The sequence below is a fragment of the Oratosquilla oratoria genome, chromosome 4 (genome assembly GCF_046742065.1).
Source record: "Oratosquilla oratoria isolate Oo_2021 chromosome 4, ASM4674206v1, whole genome shotgun sequence".
Lineage (NCBI taxonomy): Eukaryota > Metazoa > Arthropoda > Malacostraca > Stomatopoda > Squillidae > Oratosquilla > Oratosquilla oratoria.
In genome coordinates this window covers 23,013,704-23,038,940 of record NC_134780.1, presented here as the reverse complement: position 1 = coordinate 23,038,940, position 25,237 = coordinate 23,013,704, and the positions used below count along the sequence as shown (strand labels likewise).

Genomic DNA, 25,237 nt, shown 5'->3' with positions numbered 1-25,237 from the left:
CACACTTGTACATATTGATTACTATGACTAGTATATATTTTCCATTTTTTAGGTCTTTTGTCTTTCCATTTTATCCAAGCTTTATCCCTTTTGTCTTTTAACTCCCTACATCTTTTGTTGTACCAACACTTTACATATCCTTTTTCTTGTGTTTGGCTTGGAACCTACTTTTCCACTCCTTTACAATTTTTTGTCAAAATATTCCATTTCTCTTCTACTGTTGTTTCCTTCTTGTGTACCCTTTCCCAGTCTGCTTTTTGAAAGAATTCTCTTATTATATCACAGTTTGTTTTTCCATACATCAATCTTTCCATGTATTTTTCCTCATTTAGTTCCAGTTCAACAAATATGTGGTCACTTTTACTTATTGGTGTCTTATATTCAATCTTGTCCACTATTTCAGGTTCTGATGTGATTATTAGGTCCAGTCTCGATGATTCCTCCTCACTTCTATACTTGGTATTCTTTTGTATCCATTGCATCATTGTATGTTCTACAATCAAATCAAGTAGTACATTTCCCCATAGGTTGTCTCCACCCTTCACTGTCATCTCTTCCCAGCAGATTTCTTTACAATTAAAGCCACCCATTATAACTATTCTTCCTCCATCTTCCATTATCTTTTGTGTTATCCTTGTGTCTTCTAACATATTTTTGTGTTCTCTCTCTTCGCAAGAAGCCGTTTTAGGAGCCACATAATTTACCACAAACTTCCTGCTCTTCTTGTCCCTGTCCTCCACTTCCATCATAATCATCTCTACTCTATTCTTTCCATATGTAACATTCCTCACATTTACATCCTTCTTAGTCAGGAACATAACTCCACCCCCTTGTTTTACCTCTCTGTTTCTTAACCAATAATTATATGCACCATGTCCTACACTGTTAGAAGGTAGTGGAAAGTGTAAGACACTTTTAATTTTCTGCTACCACCATCATGTTTTCCATTTCCCTTCCGTTTTTCTCTGCTATGAACCATTTCCTCACTTTCATATCCACTACTCTCCAATAGAATTTCTTTGACTGTTCTGTTCTCATTTTTTTCCTTAGCTTATATTCTTCTTGTTTTCTCTTCCTTTCTTTCCTCTTTATTCATCTCTCTTTTAATCCACACCTGTTCATATAGATCACTTTTTGCTAGTTTCCCTGTTTTTGCTAAGATATTCTCTGCTGTCGTTTGTGACCTGAATTTAACCTTAATTGGTCTGGTCTCATCTATATTGTATTTCCCTATTCTATAGATTTCTTCAATTTCTTTCCCTGTTTCTTGTTCATCTTCTTGAACTACTTCTAATATCTTGTTTACTTTTTCGTTCTCCTTTACTCTTGTAGTCCTATTTGGATTATGCTTCTCTTCCATCCCTAATATAATTATAAATTTCTTTTTATCCGCTAAGTCTCTTACTATATTCTCCTTCTCTCTCATCACTTTAATAACTGTGTCCTTAGTTTGTTCTTTCATCTGTTGTTTTACTATAGCTCTAAATTCAATTTTGTTGTTCTCTTGGATTTTTCTCCAACCCTGTACCACTTTTGCTATGGACTCTTTATTCTCTTTACTATTCTTCTGATTTCCAGGGCCCGGTCGTCCCCTTCCTCATTTCCTTCTATTTTCCTCAGTAATCCCTCCCCTTCCCCTTGTTCTTCACCTTCCCACTACACCACGAGCTTTCCCCTTCCCTACTAATACAACACAGGTACTCCCTCGTCGTTGAGATAAACAAAAATTGTAGTTTTTCTGAGCCAGATCTTCGCTGTCACTTCGACTGTCGTGTGTGTGTGTGTGTATTGTCACAACAGTGGCCATAGATAGGGCTACATGCGAGCTTTGAGCTCTTATCCATGAGGATTCTTGATCACTAACCTAACATGCGACACAAGACCATGGATCACAGACACAATTTAAAATGTATGTATGTGTGTTGGTGTGCGTCCACTCATAAGCGGGAACATGTACCCAGCCAAGGTGAGTAGGGAATTTCGAATCTGACAGGTGGATGACAACAGAGCTGACAGGGGGAGACAATGGGGAGCGAGGAGGATGGGGAACCCAACGGTGTGTGTGTGGGGGGGGGGAGGATTTCATGAAAGTGACATGACGATCCACTACTTCTTATGTCTTCAACTACTTCTAGCCGTCGCCAGTTGATTTCATTCAGCTGATAAGGAGGGTATTCTGTTCAGATTCGATAATCAAATCCACTCGACCTAATCCTTTATGTGCCAACAAGACTTTCAGTATACTTTCTGGTTGTCGTCATTCGATTTCATTCAACCGTGACGGAGGCGTTCATCCCATTACAGATTAGAAGATCAACAGGATGGAAAAGCCGTAAGTCCGGGCGGGTTCGGGTGAGAGGAGGAGGAGGAAGAGGAGTGGAGGAGGAGGAGGAGAGGCTCTCCACCGCCAGGCGGATGTGGACGTGGTAACGCCGGATACTCATGGGGGTTATGAAGGAAGTGGTGTAGCCTAGGGGTGTGGGGGATAACGACGAAGGGGGAAGAACAGGAGGAACATGGCAGGATGAAGTGGAGTGGGAGGATGACGTACAAGGATGGGAGTGGGGGGTGGGGCGTTACGAGTGTCGCGTCGAGCGCGATAGGCTGGAAAACTGCAGGTGACGCGTGCGTTACCTGGAAGTGGGATGATGGATCAGGTGACAAGGTAACTAGCAGAAAGGGGGGTGGGGTAGAGAGGTGGTGGGGATAAGATCTTAGCTCCTGGGAACAGACCTTGACCATGGAGATGACGACCTCAGTTGAGGCAGAGTGAGTTGAGAAAGGACGGGATAGGGTGGGGTCGGGTGAGTGACGGGGGGGTGAATGACGAGGTGGGACGGAGGGTAGAAGGCACGTCGGGGCGAGCTGCTGAATCACCAGTAGAGAGAGAGACATGATAGGCGGGCATCTCAGCCACGCGGGGGGGAGGGGGTTTCGCCTCCGCCTTGACGAAGACGTTTGCATACCATGTGACACCCAATGTCAAGCGCGAAACCACGTGTGGAGGAAGGGAAGAGGGCGGAGAATGCATTCCATTGGTTGGACCTTCGAAAATGACATGCACGGGTAAGGACAAGTAGTGTGGATAATGGATGTGGATGGGTGTGGGTGGAACTAATACACATTAAATTGTGTGTGTGTGTGTGTGTGTGTGTGTGTGTTTCACTATGGTCTTGGATCACGTGTTGGACTTGTAACCCTCATGTGTGTGTGTGTGATTCACCATGGTCTTGGTTCGTGTTGGACTCGTGATCGACAGTTATTAACCTCCCAGAAGAGAGTTCAGAGTTCGTATGACCCATCTATGGGTAATAATGTGACCTTACATGCACACACACACACACACCCAACTCCCCTCCCACGAGAGTTGGTGTAACACCTTGGAGCGCAGCGATACTGAAATTACTTCAGCACTGGGCAGGAGTAGAACCCGGACCGCCGTAGTGGCAGACGAGAACTCTAACCACAGCGCCACGAGGTGTGTGCGCGCGCGCGCCCAACGATAGCTACTTGATTGTATTGGTCCTGAAAAAAGGACGTTGGAAATTTCCTTGTCGCACCTGCAAAACCACCGGCCTTCACTTCCACCTGAACGTCCCCGAGGGGATGGCATTCGGTCTACGGACGGGGCCCAAGAGATCAATCCACTTGAAATATCCCAAACAGGTGACTGATCACTTGGGTATGTGTAGGTAAGGATTAGGGACTATGGATACGGATAACAGTGTATCGGGTGAGGTTATGGAAGTAATGGGTACAGGATTACAATGGGTTCCACGTAGTGACGGGGCGATATATATATACATATATATAAAATATAATTCAGGTAAGAGTACCGATACTGCTCTAAACTTCCGATTCCGATAACTGCTTAAGTTCATATTGTTCATAAATCGTTTGTTTCCTAAATCAACTGCAGGGGCTGGAAATAACGATGATTCATTGCAATTACCCATTACCCTCACGTTCCCAGTTACAACTTACGTATATCCGCCCACAACTTCCACCCAATCACAACCCACGTATCTCCATCCACAACCTCCATATATTCACCCACAACCTCCATCTATCTAGACCAGCGTTTCTCAACCTTTTTACCCTTGCGTAACCTTTAAAATAAATTGCATGTTATTTTCATTTACCTCCTCTTACAACTTCCGATGAGACGATACAAGACATTTTCACGATTCCGAGGCGTATACCGACACTCCATACACTTGCTAATCTACGAGTCACGAGCTGGTGCGAATGGGGGGTGCGAACGAGTCTAAACCAAGCAATGGGAGGGGATTAAGCTATCATGGGCGTGGTTTAGGTATACGAACGGAAAGACCGAAAGCGGTGGGAAAGGACACAAAGGGTGAAGATGGATATTACACGTCGAAGGGCGAGGGGGCTGCGAGTCCGTGGAGGTACTAAAGAGTTGTAAGGACGATGGTTAGGGGGTTATCACACTAGGCTAATTTTCCTCCAACCTCCAATTCATCGGTGATACCGCCCACCTCCAGCACACTTTCCGGCCTAAAATCACCATAGCATACTACTTTGTTTTCTCAACAATTGACATACAATGTCATCATCTTATATGCTAGAGGAAAATAATCTTCCTCCAGCATATCAGATCCCTCACAGAAAGCTGCGGGCTGCAAATCTGCTCCAACAGTCGAAGGAAAATTAACCCAGTGTGATAACTCCTTTACGAGGGGGAGGGGGGGCATGGATCGGTGAACGCAGAAGGTTAACAAAGTGGGGAGGTGGGGGGGAAGGAGGTCAGAGAGATGAGGGAGTTGGGATGAAGACGAGAGCTTGAGGGAGAGTTGGGGGCAGGAAGGGGAAGCACAGTACCATTCTATAAACACTGTAAAAGTGAAAACGATAAACATCAGGTAGGGGGTGGCGGAGAAGCGGGGGGTGAAAGTAAGGGGTACAGTAGTAAGGAAGCCAGATACAAGGGGTGAAAGTGATGCACACAGGTGATGGGGGAAAGAGAGAGAGACAGAGGAGAGACAGATGAGAGAGACAGAGGAGAGAGAGAGATAGCGAGAGAAAGACAGTCAATGAAATGTACTTTTATTCCTTATATTTTGTCAATGATATCAAACCTCTATCATCAAGGGCAATGCTGCATCACTGATATAGTCAAAAGAGGAGAGATTTAAGGACGGATGGTACAAGTTATAATGTGATCAACATTCTTCTTTCAATAGTTTCATCAAAATAAAAGAAAATGGGAAATGCAGAGTATATACTGTGGGAGCAAGTGAGCAACTTTGAGGATAATGGTAGGGTTTATGTATTACTGTGTGGATGGCACTTCCAAAATTGTAAAACCAAGAGCTATTGCCAATGGGCTCTGATGCCCATCATTGTAGAGCAGATAACAACACATCACAACATTCCAGCCTTAATGGACATTTGATTTTTTTTTTTATTTTTTTTTTTAGGTTGTATTAAAAAACACCCCATTGGATATACTACGGCATTGTGTACATCACTGATTATGTGCACGTGCGATTAAATGCTGCTGAAATAAATTCTGAACAAACAATATACATCACTGATTATCAATTACGCCTGAAGACTAGCAACTTGATTTTTTTTATACTAAATTCACAATGCATGCATATTAAACCTGTTGAGCTTTTACTCAAATGCAACTGATGAGTTAAAAGTGGGGACTGGTTGGAGTGTGTATACATGGATATGGCAAAAGCCTTCATGAAAATTAAGAGCATATTGGAGGACTTACAAGCTTCTTGGAATGGATGAGGGATTTTTTGATAAATCAATACATGTGGATAAGGGGCAGTGACTTGTGGAGTCCCACAAATGTCACTAGCAGCACCCATTATGTTATTGATTCACATATCTAACATCATGGAAGAAACAAGCTACATTTATCAATCATCAATTGGGGCCATACACCCAGGAGCGCATTGCTTCACTCATACACTGGCGCCAGTCCCCTCTACGGGTCTCTCCAAGAGGCAAGCTCCCATGCAGCCACCCTTCCTTCCATCCCACTTCCAAACTACTCTTGTCAGGTTCAATCGATTTGCCCCCAGCCATGAATTCTGTGAGCATCCCTCTCATCATCTCCATCATGGGTTGTCTCTTGAGACAACTTTGCAAGTGGGATCAACATCAGGGAAGATTACAGATAATGCAAAGATTACGAAAAGAATAGAATGTAAAGACTGTGAATTCTTAAAAAAGACTTAGAATGTATGACTGGAGCCAAGTGTGGAAAATGAAATTCAATGCCAAAAATTACAAAGGACCATCAATGATTTATTTAATGGAAACTGAAACAATTTCAAAAGAGTGTTAATCATAGATAATCCGATACCAGATAGTCACAGCAAAACTGTGGAGACAAACAGACTATTGACAAACACAGTTAAGTGGCTTTTCACATCATGGATGGCGAGATGATGAAAAAACTCAAGCCTAATCTCTCCCTGATTAGATTATGCAGCAGTGGTGTGGCCTCTGCAAGGAACAAAAAGAAGAGCGACAAAATTTATCCCCAACTGATCAGAGAAATCTTACAAGAAGAGATGCAATGGACCTTCCAGCATTAAAGGAAAGAATTGGAAGAAGCAACATGATTGTAGTGTGCATAAAGTAAGTGAATAAATTTGACTTAGAAGATATTTTGGTTTGGAGTAGGAAGGCATCATGAGGTCAAGGGAACGAATTGTATAGGGAAAAAAAAAAAATAAAAAAAAATAAATAAATAAATGAAATATATATATATATGCAAAGTAGACCACTTGGAAAAAGAAACTAATGGAGCAGAGCGCTTTCGTATATTACATCTTCAGTGCAACACTTGTTGCACTGAAGATGTAATATACGAAAGCGCTCTGCTTCGTTAGTTTCTTTTTACAAGTGGTCTACTTTGCATAAGTGAACACACATACCCGTGTTCTTATTAGCATATATATATACAGACGCTCCTCAACTTACGTTTTAGTTACGTTCCGAACGTAAGTTGAAAATGAACGTAAGTTGTTACTGTACTATACATCCGTAAATTCTATTACCGTATCTTATAAAACACCCCTAAATCATTAATTATACACATAACATTGTAAAATAATAACATTAATTTCAAATAAATTAAATTCAAGCAACATAAATTGAGATGGTGGAGGAGGAGGAGGAGGCAAGGTACGTTCAGTCTGTCATTTGTGCCATGTAAACAATGGACGCAGCGTCATGCGTAAGTATCGTTTGAACTACGGAGAGCGCGCTAAACTAAAAAATTCACTAAAAAAAAAAAAAAAAAATTACAATTTTTTTTTTAATTTATTTTTTTACAGCCAGTTCAAACGTAAAATCGAAAAAACGTAAAACGAATGAACGTAAGTAGAGGAGCATCTGTATATATATATATATATAAGATAATAATAATAAAATAAACAAATAAATGAAAAAATTAATAATATTAATAAATACATGCCTCAAATACAAACAATTTTCCATACCGTGCCAACTCATGAATCACCCAACAGAGGACAATCCAATTGGAAACCACACACAAATCTAAAGCCACTTTTGGTCAATGGAGAATATAATTCCATAAGCATAGCTTTTTTCCAGAATATCAATGATAATTGTTGCCTTGAACTTCACTGACTGGAAGCATACGACCCCACTTTTGCTGACAAGGCCACTAATCTTCCCACAGATCTCTTTTCAAGGAAGGAAGACAAAGAATTATACAAAAAAGAAGAAGGACTGGCATGTTGTATTATTGTGGGGGCCCGGCAGCTTCAGGTCTATAGAAAGTTGAGGGAAACAGTCACCAGTTACCAGCTCTCCTTGTGTGAAAAGGTGGAGGAAATTCAGTTAAAACGGAAATCTTGGGCCCTCCTCCTGATGCGTTTATTTCTAATTATTCAGCATATTTTATATGCTCAACTGTGTGCCTCTTTTCCATAAGATTACAGTAGTCTTCTAAAATGCCTATAAAACTCATGCTTTGTCATGGATATGCCCCTTATCTTGGCATACATTTCTTATATGCACATTTCTGAAGACTTTTCAGAGCAGTTATAAGTTATGATTCACATGTTAAATCACATTTTACTTAAATTTCTATCTAGTCTCCTATTTTGCCATCAAATTTCACTTTTTTCTTAAAGATGATTTTATTCAATTAATTCCTTATTATGATTTCATCAGTCAAACTACAACAGTATATGATTCTTCTTGCTTCTAGGTGACTTGTATTTGACATCTGCCACTGTATATTTCGAGCTCGCTAAAGAGAAGTCTGATACCCACTCACTACTGCCAGTTCCTCCATTGTTGGCCAAGGAAACACAAATGGAAAAATGTTAAGAAACCTATTACATCAGCTCTATTTTTACTTTTATTTTCTTCCAGTGCAAGGTTCCAGAACTAAAATTCATCAGCATAATAATACAATTTTCCAGCATTCCTTTTATTTCAATTACACACACTTTTTGAAGTCTTAAAGATGGTGTATATGATGCACCAATTAATGTAAAATACTTTTCTATCCTAAATTCACTGGTCTTGTTTCACAGCTCCCTTATCCTTTGTTTCAACCTTTTTGCACTTCAACTCTTATAAATCAATGCAACCTCTATTAGTTATTTGTATTTTCTCTTTGTCACAATTTCAGTCTTTTAAATTCCACAAGTTTTGAGATAACCACATAACCACTTAAATATCACATTTAATGTTTTATCTCCCTCAAAACATATTTCCTAGCATTTCCTTTTATCAGATACAACGGACACTTCAAATTGTAATTCAGCAATACAGTACTTAACACCTTCTATATCAATAATCATGGAGATTTTTATTCAGCCTTTTACCAGGCTATCTTGTTAATCTCAAGAGCATCCCTGTGGTTGAGGTGCTATGGAGATTTTGAATGGTTCCTTCACTCATGATGAGTCATTCTTCTGGCTACTGCACCTCACATTAATACAAGATGGACAACAGCCCCCCCTCTCCGTCCCCTCATGCAGGAAAGGAGAAGACGGGGAGAAATGTCTGTATATTTTTAATAGTGAAGAAATGGTTGACAAGTTTATACTTAGAGCATCTTATTCCATGTCTTGAGCAACTGATATCTCATGACTTGTTTAACACAGTTCTGTCATATACCTACACTAGAAAATTTGCACAATTTGAGCATAGACCATTTTTGGAATTCCACTTGCTTTACATTCTTTTCTGCCATACCAAATTTTTTAAGTTCCTTTCCCAATTTTCTTCAATAATGTATATTACAAGTTCCTTCACCTTCACTCCTCCCTTTCCTGCCATATTCACACCCAAGCATCTAGTTTTAGATACTTGGGTGTGAATATGGCAGGAAAGGGAGGAGTGGAGGTGGAGGTAGAATGTAGATTGAGAGAAGCGAGTAAATGCCTTGGTGGATTAAAAAGTGTAATGAGAAACAGACATTTGGGAATGGATGCTAAGAGGAGATTGTATGAAGGAGTGATTGTGCCAACAGCACTGTATGGGGCAGAAACATGGAACATAAGGGGGGGAAGAGAGAAGGAGTTTGAACATGTTTGAGATGAGGTGTCTGAGAAGTATAATTGGGGTTACTAGGCTGGAGAGAAAGAGAAATGAGGAGAACAGGGGCAGAAAGGGAGTTGGGAGATAGGGTGGATAAAAGAGTATTGGGATGGTTTGAACACTGGAAAGAATGAGTGAAGAAAGACTAGTAAAAGAGGTGTGGAAGGCAGATGTGGAAGGGGTGAACATAAGGGGTCGACATAGGATGAGATGGTCGGTTGGGGTAAAAGGGGCTTTGGGGAAGAGAGGAATGTCTGTTGAGGAAGGATGGGAGAGGACAGAAGACAAGGGTGAATGGAGAATGGTTGTATATGGACGATGTTGTGATGCATGAGTTGGAATGGGTGGGGGATGGGGGGGAGGGAGGGAGTATGTGTGAGAAAAATTTGATGTAGCCTGATGGGATTTCTCCCCATCTTCTCCTCTTCTGCATGAAGGGACGGAGAGAGGGGGTCACCAATTTAATGAAGCAGCCCCTTGCTGTGGATGTGCTGTGTCTTGCGACACTGCTTCTGACCCAGGGCAGTGGACAAGATGTAGGGATGACCCGTCATCCAGGAGGTGCTAAGATAAGAGGGAGGAAAGAGGGTGGAGGGGAGTGGAGTGTGATAGGGATGGAATGGATGGGAGTGGTTTTTATGCATTTGTTTTTCGGCTATCTCCCTTATAAGGGGGGAAAAAAGCCTTTGGTATATGTATGTACAAATTTCTTCTTTTCTTACTTGTTAAATGAACACATTAAATTTACCTATGAAGTTTATCCTCACTTCCCTCTTGGAGGTGACAGCCTTCAGACCAGGCACAAAATCATTCTTTAGGAATTTCAATATTTCCTCCACATACAAAAATACCTAACACCAACAACCACTCCCCTCCTTGTACTTTCACCCAAGACATAAAAACAGTCACACACCAATAGAACACAGGCAACAATTCAGATTCTTTGAAGAGAAATCCATATCTAAGTCTGAGGAATGTTGCCAGCTATGGTCTACAGGTAGTATGTCTGCAAAATGTAAGGCAACGATTTTTACTATAATTGTATCCATGTGTTAGGAACAAAACTTTGATTGCCGAACACATACTTTTCTTATGCTATTTAGATGGTCATCTCACTGAGGCCTCACATAGCATGTCGATTTCTCTAACATTTCTGATGTTGTACTCTAACATCATCTACAAGTCATTTTGTATGTACTTCATAAACATAACCAGGCCAGATTCATGCAGAATCCTCCATGTAAATTAGTTCCCCCTAACTTTTAATCTCAATTACACACTTTCATGTTTGGAGGCTGCTTACCCACATTAGCATTAGACACATTACATATGACTATGAAATAAGTTGAAAGGGCCTTTCTTATCTATCCAGTCTATAAAACATATGGCTACCTCCTTTGTAAAGGGAAAAAGTTTATTTGTATATTGATAGATAAAATAAGTACACTTCTAGTTCATCACTGCCCATCCCCAAGTTTCTGATCAAACCCATACAACTTCTCACTCCTTCCTTATCCTCTCCACCCCTAATCTTATCTTATCTTCCTTTCCATCTCCCATCAAGACCTGATTTCTTGGTCTTAAATATTTTCAAATACCTCATAAGCACCAAGGTTTTTCTTTAATTGTTCAAGCTCTTCACATTCTCATCTGAGCATTTTACAGAACTCTAAACCAACCCTGTAACAATTAATTTTCTAGTTTTGTGTGACTGCAAAGTCCAGGCCTAACACCTGACCATCCACGGGGACCCCCTATCTGGGTTCGTACTATCTCCCTCATAAGTTCTTACGCAGCTAGCTCATACTTTCTTTCAATGTCTAAACAACCTTGAAACACCTGGAAACTTAGGGAGCTCAAAAGATGACAATTTTGAACAGTCACACAAGAAGAAAATATAAAATTCTAAGTCCTGTAACATTACTCCATTCCTTTTTTATACCACAGGAAAAGGTACATGAACATACATCAGTCATTAAATTTTCACACACTTGGATGGCATGACAATAAAATTGTGAGAACTGTGAAAGATAAGCGAGTTAAACACCTTTAGGCGGAGAACAATCAATTCATATTCAGAGCTGGAGGATCATATGAGGTGAACATACTAAGCATTTACATGAGAGTAGATGTGCTGCAAGAGAGGGTTGGGTGGATTTTATGTACATAGACCTAGAGAAGACATTTCAAAATTTACAACAATCAATTAATTTGGAACATATTGCAGAACTTAACGAGTTAATTATTTGAATGAATGAAAGATTTCCTGAAAGACAAGTATATCAGAAAAGTAGTAAAGTTTAAGGTGTCAGATTGGTGAAGTGAGTATTAGTCTCACAAGGATCAATACCTGTAATGGTTTTCATCTATGTAAATGAAATAATGGAAGGTACAAGCTATACTATCTTCCCAGACAATACAAAAATCAATTAACCCCACAGACATAATAGTCAACAATGTGGAGGATGGGGAGCGGGTTAGGGAGTATGTGTGAATGATATTTTGAGGCAGCCTGAAGCAAATCCTACTCATCTTCTCTTTTTCTGCACGAGGGGATGGAGGGGGGGGGGGTTGCTGATTAAATGAAGCAGCCATGCTCTGGATACACAGTGTCTTGCTGCATTGCTTCTGACCCAGGGCAGTGGGCAAGATGCAGGGATGACCCGTCATCCAGGTGGAGCCAAGAAAAGAGGGAGGGAGGGGTGGTGAATGGGAGTGGAGTATGTGGGGATGAAATGGGTGGGAGTGGATTTATGCCTTTGACTTCAGCTACATCCCTTGTAAGGGAGTAAAAGCCCTTGGTATATGTATGTATAAAGATAATGAGAACAGTGGGAGACGAAACTGTGAATGGTTACAAAAAGATCTAGACATTAGATATGATTGGTGCAAAGAGTGTGCAATGATTTTTAATGCTAGAAAATGCAAATTATTTGAAGTGGGAAATAGCTCAAAAAGACCATCACTGAATTAATCAATACCAAAGGGATAGAAAAATTATATGATATAAAACTAAAATGATAAGGATAGCTTATGTGAAAAATATACCAGTAAAGTTATGGATGAGACACAAATTGCTAAAGAACATGAAGTGAATCTTCATGACAGAGATAATGACAATATCATAGACTAGTCTATCAAGGACTGGGATATAGTGATAGTATGATCTCCACACAAGGGAAGGATCAAACTGTGATCAACAGAATACAAAGATAAACAACCAAAATGGTTCCCAGTCTTGCAAATAAACTATACTAGACTAAGAGCACTAGATCTGGCATTAGTAAAAGAATAAAGCAAATAAGGTGACTAGATTCCAGTAATCACACCACTGAAAGGGGCTGACAATAGTGACAAAGAAAACTGAGGAGGGTATTTCAAGATCATGGGAATAAATTAAAGTCTAAGCCTAAACACAAACTGAGACACTGGTGACACATGAAATGAGCAAAGGTTGACTTCATGTTGTTGAATTGAAATACAATTTACATTTCTCTTTTACTCAAAATGCTGAGGTAGCACATCTACAAGCATTTCAAGTGAGAAGTTCAAACTGAACTTCAATTCAGCATAAAAAAAGACAAATTGGGAAATAATATTAAATTCAAGTCAAATTAAAAATAATAATAAAATAAATAAATAAATAAATACTGATGTGTAGAGGATAATATATTAATAATTCATGAGAAGTAACGAGTTAAGGCAGCACATGGAACAGCATAGAAGGAAAAACAAGATAGTGGATGGAGTAGGAGAAAAAAAAAAAAATAATAATAATAATAATAAATAAATAAATAAATTTTACTATCAGCCAGGCTTCAAACCAATGAATACTTGATGGTGAATGATGCTGGCATTTTGTATCAATAATTGCATTTTGCCAACTGGAAAACTACATAACCCCTGCATGTAGTAAGTCCTAAGCCTTCCCAGAGATTTTTCTATGAAGAAAGTCTGTACTGATTTCTGAAATGTATTAGTGTGTAACTATTCCTACTCTATCACCAGCTGAAAGCAGCAGCAAAAGGGGAGATGTCACATGTGCTGTCAATTCCCTGTGTGTTTAAAGGAGGAAGAAATATAGTCAAGTTGACAGAGATCCTGGGTCCAGTCCAAAGACCAAACGTCATCCTGTCAGGGCTACATCTCCAAATGGAAATAAGCAAGTTGATGGGGTTTCCGGAATGTTGGCAGGGAGATAACTTTCTCCAACATCTTTCTCGTAGGACCACACCATGCAGGACTAGCGACGGGTACTTGTACGTAATAGTCTTGCAAGATGGTCACCAAAGCTGCCCATTTTCAAAATCCATCAGGAGGTGCAACCCTGAGGGGCTGGTACTCTGTGTCTAGACTGGGCCCAAGATCTCTATCAACCTCAGCCATATTTCTTACACCTTCTCACACATGGAGAGTCGACAACTGACGACCGTTCCCCTTCCCCAAACACTTTCAACAAGCGAGAGGGAAACAGTCCTACATTGGGAAGACCCAAGGAGTGTTGCCAGCCATCATGGAATTGTGGATTTTCTACACGAGGCAATAATTACAGGTGCGACACTAGTCCCCTATCCTTTGTAAAGATCACATTAATATCAATCTCCAATGAGGAAATGGTGGATAGTGTCCACTGACATGAAATAAAATACAACATATGCGGGATGATGTTAACATAACCAAAACAAGTTTCTAGAATGAACCTGAATATAAAGAAATGTTGTCAAACACATTCTCTCTTCTTGGGAAAACAAACTAAGTTGCAATTGCAATTACTGGTACTGTACAATCCTGGTATATGATTATCTGTATAAACATGAAGTGGGAGATGTGTGGAGCCAGAGGTGTGATGAATAGTGGGGTAATATTCTTAAATATCATAATGAATAATAAAATGACATAATGGGTAAAAAAATATGACAAGTAGGAGATGACATAAGGTATACTGACTACCAAAGATCCCATTAATAGTAATTCTTGCACACACACACAAGAAGAGAAGAAGAATGGAACTTTGAAAAAAGCATTATCAATAAATGTAATGCTAAACATAAAACGGTTTTATGGGTTTGTTAATAGTAACCTGAGACACAAGGAACCCTGACTAAAAGCAGAACTACAAAGATGCATCATTTCAGGTGTTCCCTAATTCTACAAAAAATTGGACTAACCACAACTGTTCTCATGTTTTCCAAGACCTACAACATTAGAACATAAGGATGGAGGAGACTGCAAGAGACCTTAAGGCCGATACCAGACAGTTCCATGTCCCTTACCACATTTCATCCCTATCCATAAAGTTATCCAATCTTCTCTTAAAACAACCAATTATTCCCAAGCTTACTACACTGATACTAAGTCTATTCCATTTGTTGTTGTTGTTGTCATTCCCTAGACTGTCTGTCCGAGCAGTCCCGTCTCCCCAAGGAATGCTACAGCCGAAACTGGGTTTTCCCACAAATCCTTTATAGAGTGTATGTTGTGTTGTTTGCATGCATGATTGTATATAATGCAGTCTTCCATTATGTGTTGTATGGTATGGGGTGAAGTGTTACATCCTGGGCAGCTGTTCACAATGCGGTCATTCAGCCTCTTCTGGTAGCTTAGAAGTGCTGGGTGGTGGCCGCACCACAGTCTGGCCAGGTGGACTCTGTCCTTTCGTGGGAGAGAGGATTCAGAAGGGTGGATATCAGGGGGTCTGGCATGCAGGAGTGTGTTGTCTTTCAGTGTGTTAATGGAGCGGTGAGTGATATGATTATGAATATGTTTCCGAAGGCTGGTATTTGGTGGTTGTGGAGGAAGAGAAGAGAGTATCTGTGTGTGATACAGGTCTTTGGGTGTTGTTTTAATGTTTCTTGGTGTGTGTGGGTGTTCTGCTATGTAGTGTAGCAGGTGTGATGTGTTTGTGGTGGCTGCGGCAAGTGTTTGTGTGCCTCTCATGTCGAGGTGGTCATTGACTTTGAGGACTTTTGTTTCATGGTGTAAATGATCTGTAGGTGTTGTATTTGTGCAGCCTGTAATTGTTTTTAGGGCTTTGTTTTGTATGACTGGAAGGGTGTTGTGGTGTGTCTCACTGAGATTAGGAGCCCATGCAGGACTCGCATAATTCATCACTGAGCATATGCATTGTTTGTATATTGTTGTATTAGTTTCTTTGTTTTGTCCAAATGTTGTTCCAGCGATTGACTTAAGTGCGTTAAGTCTAGGTGTGCATTTGTTTTTTATGTTTGTGATGTGTTGTTTGAAAGACATGGATGTATTGTATGTTACACCAAGAATTTTCGGTGTGTTTGTGTGTAGTGAGTGTTGTTGATGTAGAGATGAGGTATGTATTTGTGTTCTTTTGTCCAGTTGGTGAGAAGTGTTGCTGTAGATTTGGTTGGAGCTATTTTGAGTCTGTTTGTGATGAACCATATGTTGAGTGTATCAAGGTATGGCTGGATTATTTCTGCAGCTTTGTCTGTGTTACGATGTGTGCATGTGATTGTTATGTCGTCTGCGTAGGAAGAGATTTGCATTTCTGAGGTGTCTGGTGTGGGTAAGTCATGCATGTATAGATTAAAGAGCATGGGGGATAGAACAGAGCCCTGTGGTACTCCATTCTTAATGTTTCTGATGTGCGATGATTGGCCATTATATGACTCATAAGCATTCCTACCTGCCAGATAATTGGCCAGCCATCTTTTGGTGTTATTGTGCATGTCTGTGTTATATATTTTATTTGTTAGGTTGTGGCGGGGGATAGCATCAAAAGCTTTACTAATGTCTAATGTTATAAGAAGTGTTCTGTGGTGGGGCCTATCTGAATTGATGCCATCTAAAATTCTTTGTGTGAGGTTTATCAGAAGAGTGTTTGTGGAGTGTAGTGGCCTAAAACCGTGTTGTGAGTCAGCAAGGGGAATATGTGGTGTGACAAGTTGAAGTATTAGGCGTTCAATGACTTTAGAGGGGGTGCAGAGAAGTGTGATTGGGCGGTGCGATGTTGGGATTGTTGGGTCTTTGTTCGGTTTACATAGTCCTGGAGCCGCAGCGTCTACATCGTGGGACCACCCCCCAACCCCAAGAGTTGGGGGCCAAACGGCGGCAATTAGCCCTGGCCACCGGTTCTACGCAGGTGGCACTGATCCCCAAGAGGAGCTACGACTGCCTTGGGGAGTACCACAATCCTTTTTTTTTTATTCCATTTGTTAACCACTTTGTTGATAAACCAGTTCTTGCCTACCTCCTTAGACCTAGACTTGTCCAATTTGAATCCATTACTACGAGTTCTGCACTGCTGTCTTTATATGATGACCTTGCCTGCATCATCCTTGTTAAAGCCCTTGACCCATTTGAATACTTGGTACTTGATCTTCCAAATTCCCAAGAATCATAATGTATTCACTTCTGGCTGGAATTATAAACATAACCTCTAATAAATCAAATACCTATGAAAAACATCATAAGCATGCCTCCTCTAAAACTTCATGTGATTTGTAGCATCAAGTTAACATTTCCAAACATTTCACATCTTTATCTATATTTCCTCTCTTTCAGAGCAAAATCAGCAGAGATCTACCCATGAAAATGCTGAACTAAACTGAAACTTTCACCAAAAACCCTACTTTGGACAACTCTCTCTCATAAAATTCCATGCCTCTGTTCCATACAGTGCTGTCAGCACAATCACCCCTTCATATAATCTCCTCTTTGCAGCCATTCCCAAATCCCTATTTAACACTACACTTTTTAACCCCCAAGGCATTTACTTGGTCCTCTCAATCTACAACTTACCTCCACTCCTCCCTTTCCTGCCACATGTGACCCCAAGTGCCTAAAGCTATCCATTTCTTCCAGCCTCTCTCCTTTAACCATTACCTCCATATTGCTGTCAACCTCTGCCCATGTACATCTCATCACCTTACTTTTACCAGCCTTTACCTTCAGCTTTCTCCTATACCATACCTTCCTAAGCTAGGTCATTAACTCCCACCCCCAGCAAACAACAACTGACATATCTCCCACTTTTCTCCATTCCCCTCACATTTACCTCCTGCATCACCCCATTGAAGAAAAAAATAAATAAATAGATAAATAAAAAATAAAAACAAAATAAAAGTCAAAACATATCACTTTCTAAGGAGCCGACTCCCTGGACACCCCACATTTGACTTACACAGCATTCATCCACATCAATTTCCCCATTTCAGTTTGCTGGCCTCCTTATGAGGACTATGCTTCACCTAAATTCTCTGCAAATATAGATTAGGGTTTCTATTCTTTCCACATTAACTTAATTCCCCAGTTTACTCATTTCCATCCCTGTAGGAAAGGCATCTTACTATTTGTTACTGGCCTCTATCCTGACAACTTATCATTTATATTCTTGTGTACTGATCTCTTAGGAAATCTTTCATCCAAGTAAATTACATGCACCACTAAGTCCTTCAGTATGTTCCAATTTCTATTGTACAGTAGTTAATTATTAGGGGCCTTATGTAGATACAAGTACATACAACCTACCCAACCATCCTTGCAACACATCAATTTGTCTTGAGTAAATGCTAAGTCTTGATACAAAAGATCTTTCAGTTTAAAACCAGTCTTCCAAAATATTAACATCAAGAGATCCAAAATATTAACATCAAGAGATTTAACAAACATATCTTTTACTCACAAATTTGTTATTTTGATCAGGGACACTGGGCTACAATCTAGATTTTTTCTTTACTTTCCCCCTTTGTGAACCAGTACCACATCATTTCTTTTCTAATCCTGTCGTACTATACAATGGTTGCCTCACGTCTCACTCGGAGGATAATCTACAACTCTACAATGGCTGGCAATAGCCCTTATTTCTCTGGAAAGAAACTTGGAATGCGGTTTGTGTTGCACTAGAGTGGGACAGTTTCTAGCTGAAAGTACTAGGTGGACAACAGTCACCAGTTGTCAGCTCTCCATGCATGAACAAGTGTAAGAAATATAGTTTAAGTTGACAGATCAATCCTAGGGTCAGTCTGAAGACTGATATCAGTCCCTCAAGGTTGCACCTGATGGAGGTTTTGAAAATGGACAGCTTTGCTGCCTATCTTGCACGACCACCACAAGCAACCATTCATCTTTGGTCCCTTGTGAAGTTTCTTCTTCCTCTACTACATACACAATTTGGTTATGGTTTTTGTCTAACAGTAGTTCCTTACATTCCTGAAGTACCCAATTTTAGGTTCTACAAGCTTTTCTCACATCCAACAACATGATAGTGTATCTCTAAATCATCTGAGCTGGACTGCCATTGTCCACGTGAAATAGATGTTGTTTGGGCTCTATAGTTATAAACTAGATCTTGGATCTTCTAATGTTTGTCTAAATTTGATTCAAATTTCTGAATTGTGTCTGAGCTCATAGCCCATCCAAGTAAATCATTTCATCTATTTACTACTCTTAAAGTTCAACTTTGACCTGGATTTCAAAATCTTCATAGAATCGCCTCCTGTTACTGCATCCTGCCCCAATATGAAAACCCCTCTTGGCACAATGGCTCTCATATAAATGACTAATTATCTTATAAGCCATGAGATCTAAGGTAAGTCAGCATTGGTAAATTTTTTCTTACATTGTTCCTCATAAGAGATCTTTTACTTCAGGTACAATATTGAACATTTTCCAGTGCATCAATATCCTTCCCTAGGTGAGGGCACCAGGCCTAGTTGTCATATGCGATCTGATAAGTGTAACAAATAATGTACTGAACGTTTACAAAGGTTCTTCATATTATGCCTACTATTTTATTACCCTCATTAATTTTTTTCATAAATATAGTCTGAATGATATACTATACTACCTATCACTACCCCTAAATCTTTTTCTGTGGAGCATCTGTACAGCCTTGTCCCCATGTGATAACCATCAACATTAACATTAGTCCTACCAAGGCTCATGTGGTCTTCCATCATATACCATTTGATATCACTTAACTCGTATCACCATTCATGTCTGTCATCTCCAAGAAATAATTTTCTTTAGTAAAAAGATTGAAAACTTGTTTTCATTCAAGTTGATGCTTCATCACAAACTTTATAATTCACTATTAGATTATAGATTACTTCCCTATATATTAACAGTTGACAGTCCTGTAGAACAGCTTTGTTTCTTTACATTCACCAGTAAAATACATACACTATAGGCCCCTTTTTCCTTATAATGGGGGTGGCCAAGCGGTAACACACACCCATTTTATACACAAAACCCATCTATTGACCCTCTCATTCCAGCACTTCATGGATGAAGGGTCATCCCTGAACACTGCCACACTGCTCAGGTCAAGGGCAATGTAACCAGCAAAGCACTTCCACAATAGGGCCCAACAACCACACCTGGTTTACACTCCATTGCTTCATTACATGACAACACCTTCCTCATCCAATCAAAAATCTCCAAGTCACCAGAAGATTCTGGTTAGCCACATCATAGAGGTAACACTTCACCTCATACTATCCAACACATGATGGAAGGCTGCATTGTGCACAATCATGGACATCAACAACACAACATACACCCTTAGGGGTTTGCAGGAGATGGGACTACTTAGCCAGACAGTTTAAGGTACAACAACGACTCAAACATTTTTAGAGAGCAGATATGAGCATTTTGACTGCATCATCCTGTTATCTATTCACACACTCCCTCCATTCTTTCTATCATTTATCCTAACATACTCCACACATTCAAGCATCAATGGCCCACTTTACCCCCTCTATTCATATCATTCTTGGTATTACTTTCAAGTTCACTCCATCTGCTTCCTACACTACTTTTGCTATTTTCACTCCTCACAGTATGCTCGTTTGCAGAAAGCCAAGAAACACAAAATTTGCCTCCAGTTTCAACATCTTGTGTTTGCCACGTTGGATATAATTAGGCCTATAAAACTCAAAATGCTCATATTGTATATGTCAATACCAAACATATACAAATAATGATTAATATGTGATTATAATACTACACTGGGACCAACAATTAGGTACTTGAAAGATATCAGCAAGAATCATCTCCTTGCTGTCAGTCTCCAAAACTTAACATTCTTATCTCCACTTGAAGAGACAACCCCAAGGGGCTGACACTTGGTCCAAGACCACAAGATTCATACCAACTAAGAGTACATCCTCCAGTGACAACCAGCAACTGGTCCTGTCCTCCTACTGCTGTACCCCATACACTACTCTATAGTGAAATACAGGAATACCTCACTATACAACCGAGTGCTATAAAGTAGGTAAAACAAATGTTGGGTGTATATGAAAGCCCCAGGAGGCAAAATTGAGGAGGGGGTTGACAGGGTCCATGAATACAACCCCCTATTTACATGTAAAACCCACCTCAATATACAAATTTTCGCATTGCGACCTGTCAGCTGGGAACACAACTTGGTTGTATAATGAGGTATTCCTGTATAGACAACAATTCTCTTTCCTCCATGAGAGGGTTTCAGAACCATTGCCAACTGCAGCAGGGCTGTACATTTCTAGTCTGTGAGACTCAATGCAATAATTACCATTACATCATTAATACTGCATTATATGGCCAAGAGGTCGAGCAAAATGATGAACTTTTTACGTTAAGCCCATTGCATTATGGGCCAATCTTCTAATACGGCATTTGGAGACAATTTTAGATACAATTCTGTCTAAAGAACTGTAACTGCATAAATAATTCAAATAAGAGCTGACTACAGAATATACTCTACCTGATTACCAGTATGTCTATATTTGACTGTAAAAAACCTTATACCATCTATCTTTACACAAGCTATGGCGTGTGTATAGAAATAAATGATAAGATACTGTCATGCAAATAGTGTCACTTGTTTTATTATGGTACTTCCTAATAATACATGAAAAAGGTCTAAAAATTCAGATTCTTAATATCAAATTTTCTCGAATATAACTATTTTCTACCAAAACCTAAATCACAATAACCTATCATAAGATCATTCATTCTCAATGTGTCAACATACTATCTATAATAAGAATACAGAAGACAAAAAAAAGTATAAAAATATCTAGCAAATGGTTGCACTGAATACAACAAAGGATTTCATCGTAGAAAACCTTGTTATGCCCACAAAAACTGTAAGCACTAATGAAATGTCACAATATTTTATCTTCTTTATATAGCAATTTAAGCAACGCAAAAACTATGATCATTAAAGGTCTATAGATATTTCCTCATATCATTTATCACCCATCAAATCTGTCAAAAATATTTATTGAGAACCTCAATGCCTACTTTCACTAATAAAAGTTTATTTTACATTGAACTTTTACCTTACCCTAAATGCAACTATGTTTCCACATACTTCCATTGATTGTGATTAGTATCTAAGATTATCCCATTAAATAGATGACTTAAAACCAACTCATTCTGATCAAGAAATGTTAAGCTTTCCTTGATCATTATTCTGGGGCATAAATGTCATGAAACCTATTCACAAATAATGCCAAGGCCTTACAGCACTTCTTGCCATGAATTGCAAACTCGTGGCCAGTTATCTGCACAATTTACACCAATCCAAGGCAACATTCTGTATGACGGAAGGATATAACAAAATGTATAAATAGCTACTTTCTTGTCACGATACGGTATCAACAAAAATACTATCTAGAAACCCGAAGTAGTACATTCCAATTGATCTATAGAAAAACACCCTTTACATTAACCTATTCGATGTGAATTTGTCACTCTAGTCCTTCAGTATTTATAAAGAATTAAGTTAAGCAACTATTAATGTGACATTGAGTATCACGTCGAAGAACTGAACTGCAAGAAGAAACAGGGAGCATAACATTCATAAGCAGCTAATCCACACAAGGCTACATGTATGTTCACTCAACCATCCTACTTTCGTACACAACACTCGAAATGTTTCTCTACTTACATCTTGATCCTTCCCCTTGTTTTTAAACACCCCCATACGATTCTTAGACTGGTCTGTTGGTGGCTTATCCATTATATACGAAAATATAAAGCTTATAGTTAGACAGGAAGAATTCCTCTGCAGTGCCTCCTGTGGCCGACACCGCGTGACGTCACAGCTGAGTGGTCATAACGAGAATAGTTGAAGCAGTAGCAAGATCTCCACAATTTTCAGGGACTAAAATGACTTTATTCCTCCTTATCGTAATTTCTTATACATATTAACATTATTCACATTTCATGAGTAGGTATTAATTATGACCCATATCATCCCTACCATGACTCAGTCACATATCAAGAATATAAAAAGGCGTATTGTGTTACAGGCCTTTAAAGTAAGCATCTTAAAGTTTAATATTTTTTCCATCTTATAAAAAAAATAGATAATTAATACATACCCTTATGACATTTTCAGAAAATACCCGATCGTAAAATATTTGGGTCCTTCAAGACTTAGATTATTAGCTACTTTAAGTCATTATTATGATTATATCCTAAAATGTAGATATTAATATATTGCAGAATATAATTGATTATTTTTTTAATAACATACTTTTACAGCCACTTGTATGGGCGTTTTACAATCACAATGGATTACATGTATTACAAATATTTTCCCTTTATCCACTTCATAATAAAATATGTTGAATTAAACATCGATCAGATGATATTTTTGCTCAAAATATTATGATAATAGATTTCTCCGTCCTTGTAATGGTTCTTAGGTATCCTCCCACATCGTTTAAGTTTGACCGAGTATCAGCTGTTTAGGTTAGAGTTGGTGTTGTCACTCGATCTCAAGATGACCTCACGATTTGCACTCCTGGAGATTGATGTTGATTTAGATCAACGGATGGGAAAAAAGAAACAGGAGAAACCCAGGAATGATGATAATGGAAAAAGGAATCAGTCAAAAAACAACAATAACAAGAAGAAAAAGAATGATGCCAAATCTAAAGCTAAGGATGTAAGCTGAAGTGTTATTGAACATTATCATTATGGTATAACGTTATTCCTCGAGAAATGTACTGTTTGTTAATTATGGAAATGTATTCTATAGGGTTTTGGTTTACTGTTTTGTGACATTAGATAATGGTAGTTCTCAGGCATAATGATATTTTTTGTACAGACTGACATCATTGGCTTCAAAGTTTGCATAAAGCAACAGCATGTAACGTTTCCAGTTTGCACCCTACATAAACTGAAAAAATGAAAACCACAGGGTGATGCATGATGTCTTTCTTGTAGTGAATTGATCATTTTCAAGGAGTTAGAAGCCATTAATGCCCCCTTAAGCTGCCCCTAGATAACAACATATGACATATGGTAATGGCAATAAAAAGACAAAAATATACCTAGACACAATATTAAAAGTGTTCCAGAAGGTACAAATGAAAAATAAGATTATAGAGAAAACAACAAATTCAATATTATCAACATGTAGCCTAATGTTTCTTTAGTGACATCCCATAATTTTATTTGTCTTGAGCAAAAATTTTTCTCACATTTAAATCATGTAAACCACTAAAGTTTTCAAATGACTATCATATCTACTCTTATCACTTCTGTGTGATTACATGATGTATCAAGTTTCTATCTTTGTATTTTAGATGCTGCAATAGAAAAAGTTGTCTAGCTGCCATATCTTGGAACTGCTTTTATTAAGTAGGACCAGTTGTAGAATTCCCTCCTCCACATGCACACACTGGTCGACAAATATCTGAAATGCTCTCCCGTCACTCATGTCTTGGTAACATTTTTTTATTACTCAATTTATGGTTTGGGAGTATTAATCATTAATACTTAATTTAATGGTGGTGATAGTAATGTAACCTAACCATTAATGCTCCCAAACCATAAGTTGAGTAACAAAAAAATGTTACCATGACCTGAGTGATGGTGTAGAGCAACAATGGAGGACTTCAGATCTTTATCGATCAGTGTGTGTGTAGGGGGGGGGGGGATTCTACAATTGATCCAAAATATACTTTGTAGATGGTTACCAGTACCTCCCTTTTGGGGGGAAGAAGCCTTTTGGGATATAGATAGATATGTAGATAATAACAGCACAATTTCTGAATTTTTTGTTTCATAGGAACTGTCAGCATTTTTTTTTTTTTTTTCTATACCTCTGCTACATGAAGTGGATCTTTTTCTGGACTTCATGTCCCTAAAATATCTGAGAGTTTTTTATTATTATTATTTTTTATCTATTTTATTTATTTTTCTTGCGACACTGCTTCTGACCCAGGGCGGTGGGCAGGGTGCAGGGATGACCCGTCATCCAGGAGGTGCTCAGATGAGAGGGAGGGTGGGAGGGGTGTGGAGTATATTTAGGGATGAAATGGGTGGGAGTGTTTTTATGCCTTTCCCTTTTTGGCTACCTCCCTTGGAAGGGGGAAAAAGCCTTGGTATATGTATGTATGTATGTATTTTTCTTATAAACTAATATTTGAATTAGCTGATCTTAAGCTCAGGTTAGGGTTAATTATATTATATCAGATTATCCTTATTAAATAATAGTCACTGTTTGGGCAATTTATATTTATTGTTTCTAGGGTTGCTACTCTTTGGAAGCTAATATGTGGGATGGGTTATTGGCAGAGCTGGGTGCATTACCAATGGACATGTAGCAAGTTACTGCCGGACAGGTAGTGTTACCGAATAATCTATGTATATACATATACACAAATACAGTGGCGCTGACTGCTCTAAG

At 39.1% G+C, this 25,237-nt stretch overlaps 2 protein-coding genes across 6 annotated transcripts in view; one reads left to right on the top strand and one right to left on the bottom strand.

The window, feature by feature from the left end:
• The window catches only part of Kap-alpha3 (karyopherin alpha3), a 66,089-nt gene extending 43,430 nt beyond the window's left edge, over positions 1-22,659 (bottom strand). For 2 of the 5 annotated variants that reach the window (XM_076183636.1, XM_076183637.1), the window contains exon 1: positions 22,484-22,659. In XM_076183636.1, coding sequence (XP_076039751.1) covers positions 22,484-22,555 — 72 coding nt within the window. In that variant the 5' untranslated portion in view covers positions 22,556-22,659. Of the gene's footprint in view, positions 1-16,792; positions 16,961-22,057; positions 22,088-22,483 lie in introns of those variants that run through there. The other 3 variants (XM_076183641.1, XM_076183640.1, XM_076183639.1) reach the window with 3 other exon arrangements.
• Positions 22,660-23,248: 589 nt separating this feature from the next.
• Positions 23,249-25,237, top strand: part of LOC143024665 (G kinase-anchoring protein 1-like) — a 48,986-nt gene continuing 46,997 nt past the window's right edge. The window contains exon 1 of the mRNA XM_076183635.1: positions 23,249-23,488. Within this exon, the coding sequence (XP_076039750.1) occupies positions 23,324-23,488 (165 nt within the window). The 5' untranslated portion in view covers positions 23,249-23,323. The remainder of the gene's footprint in view (positions 23,489-25,237) is intronic.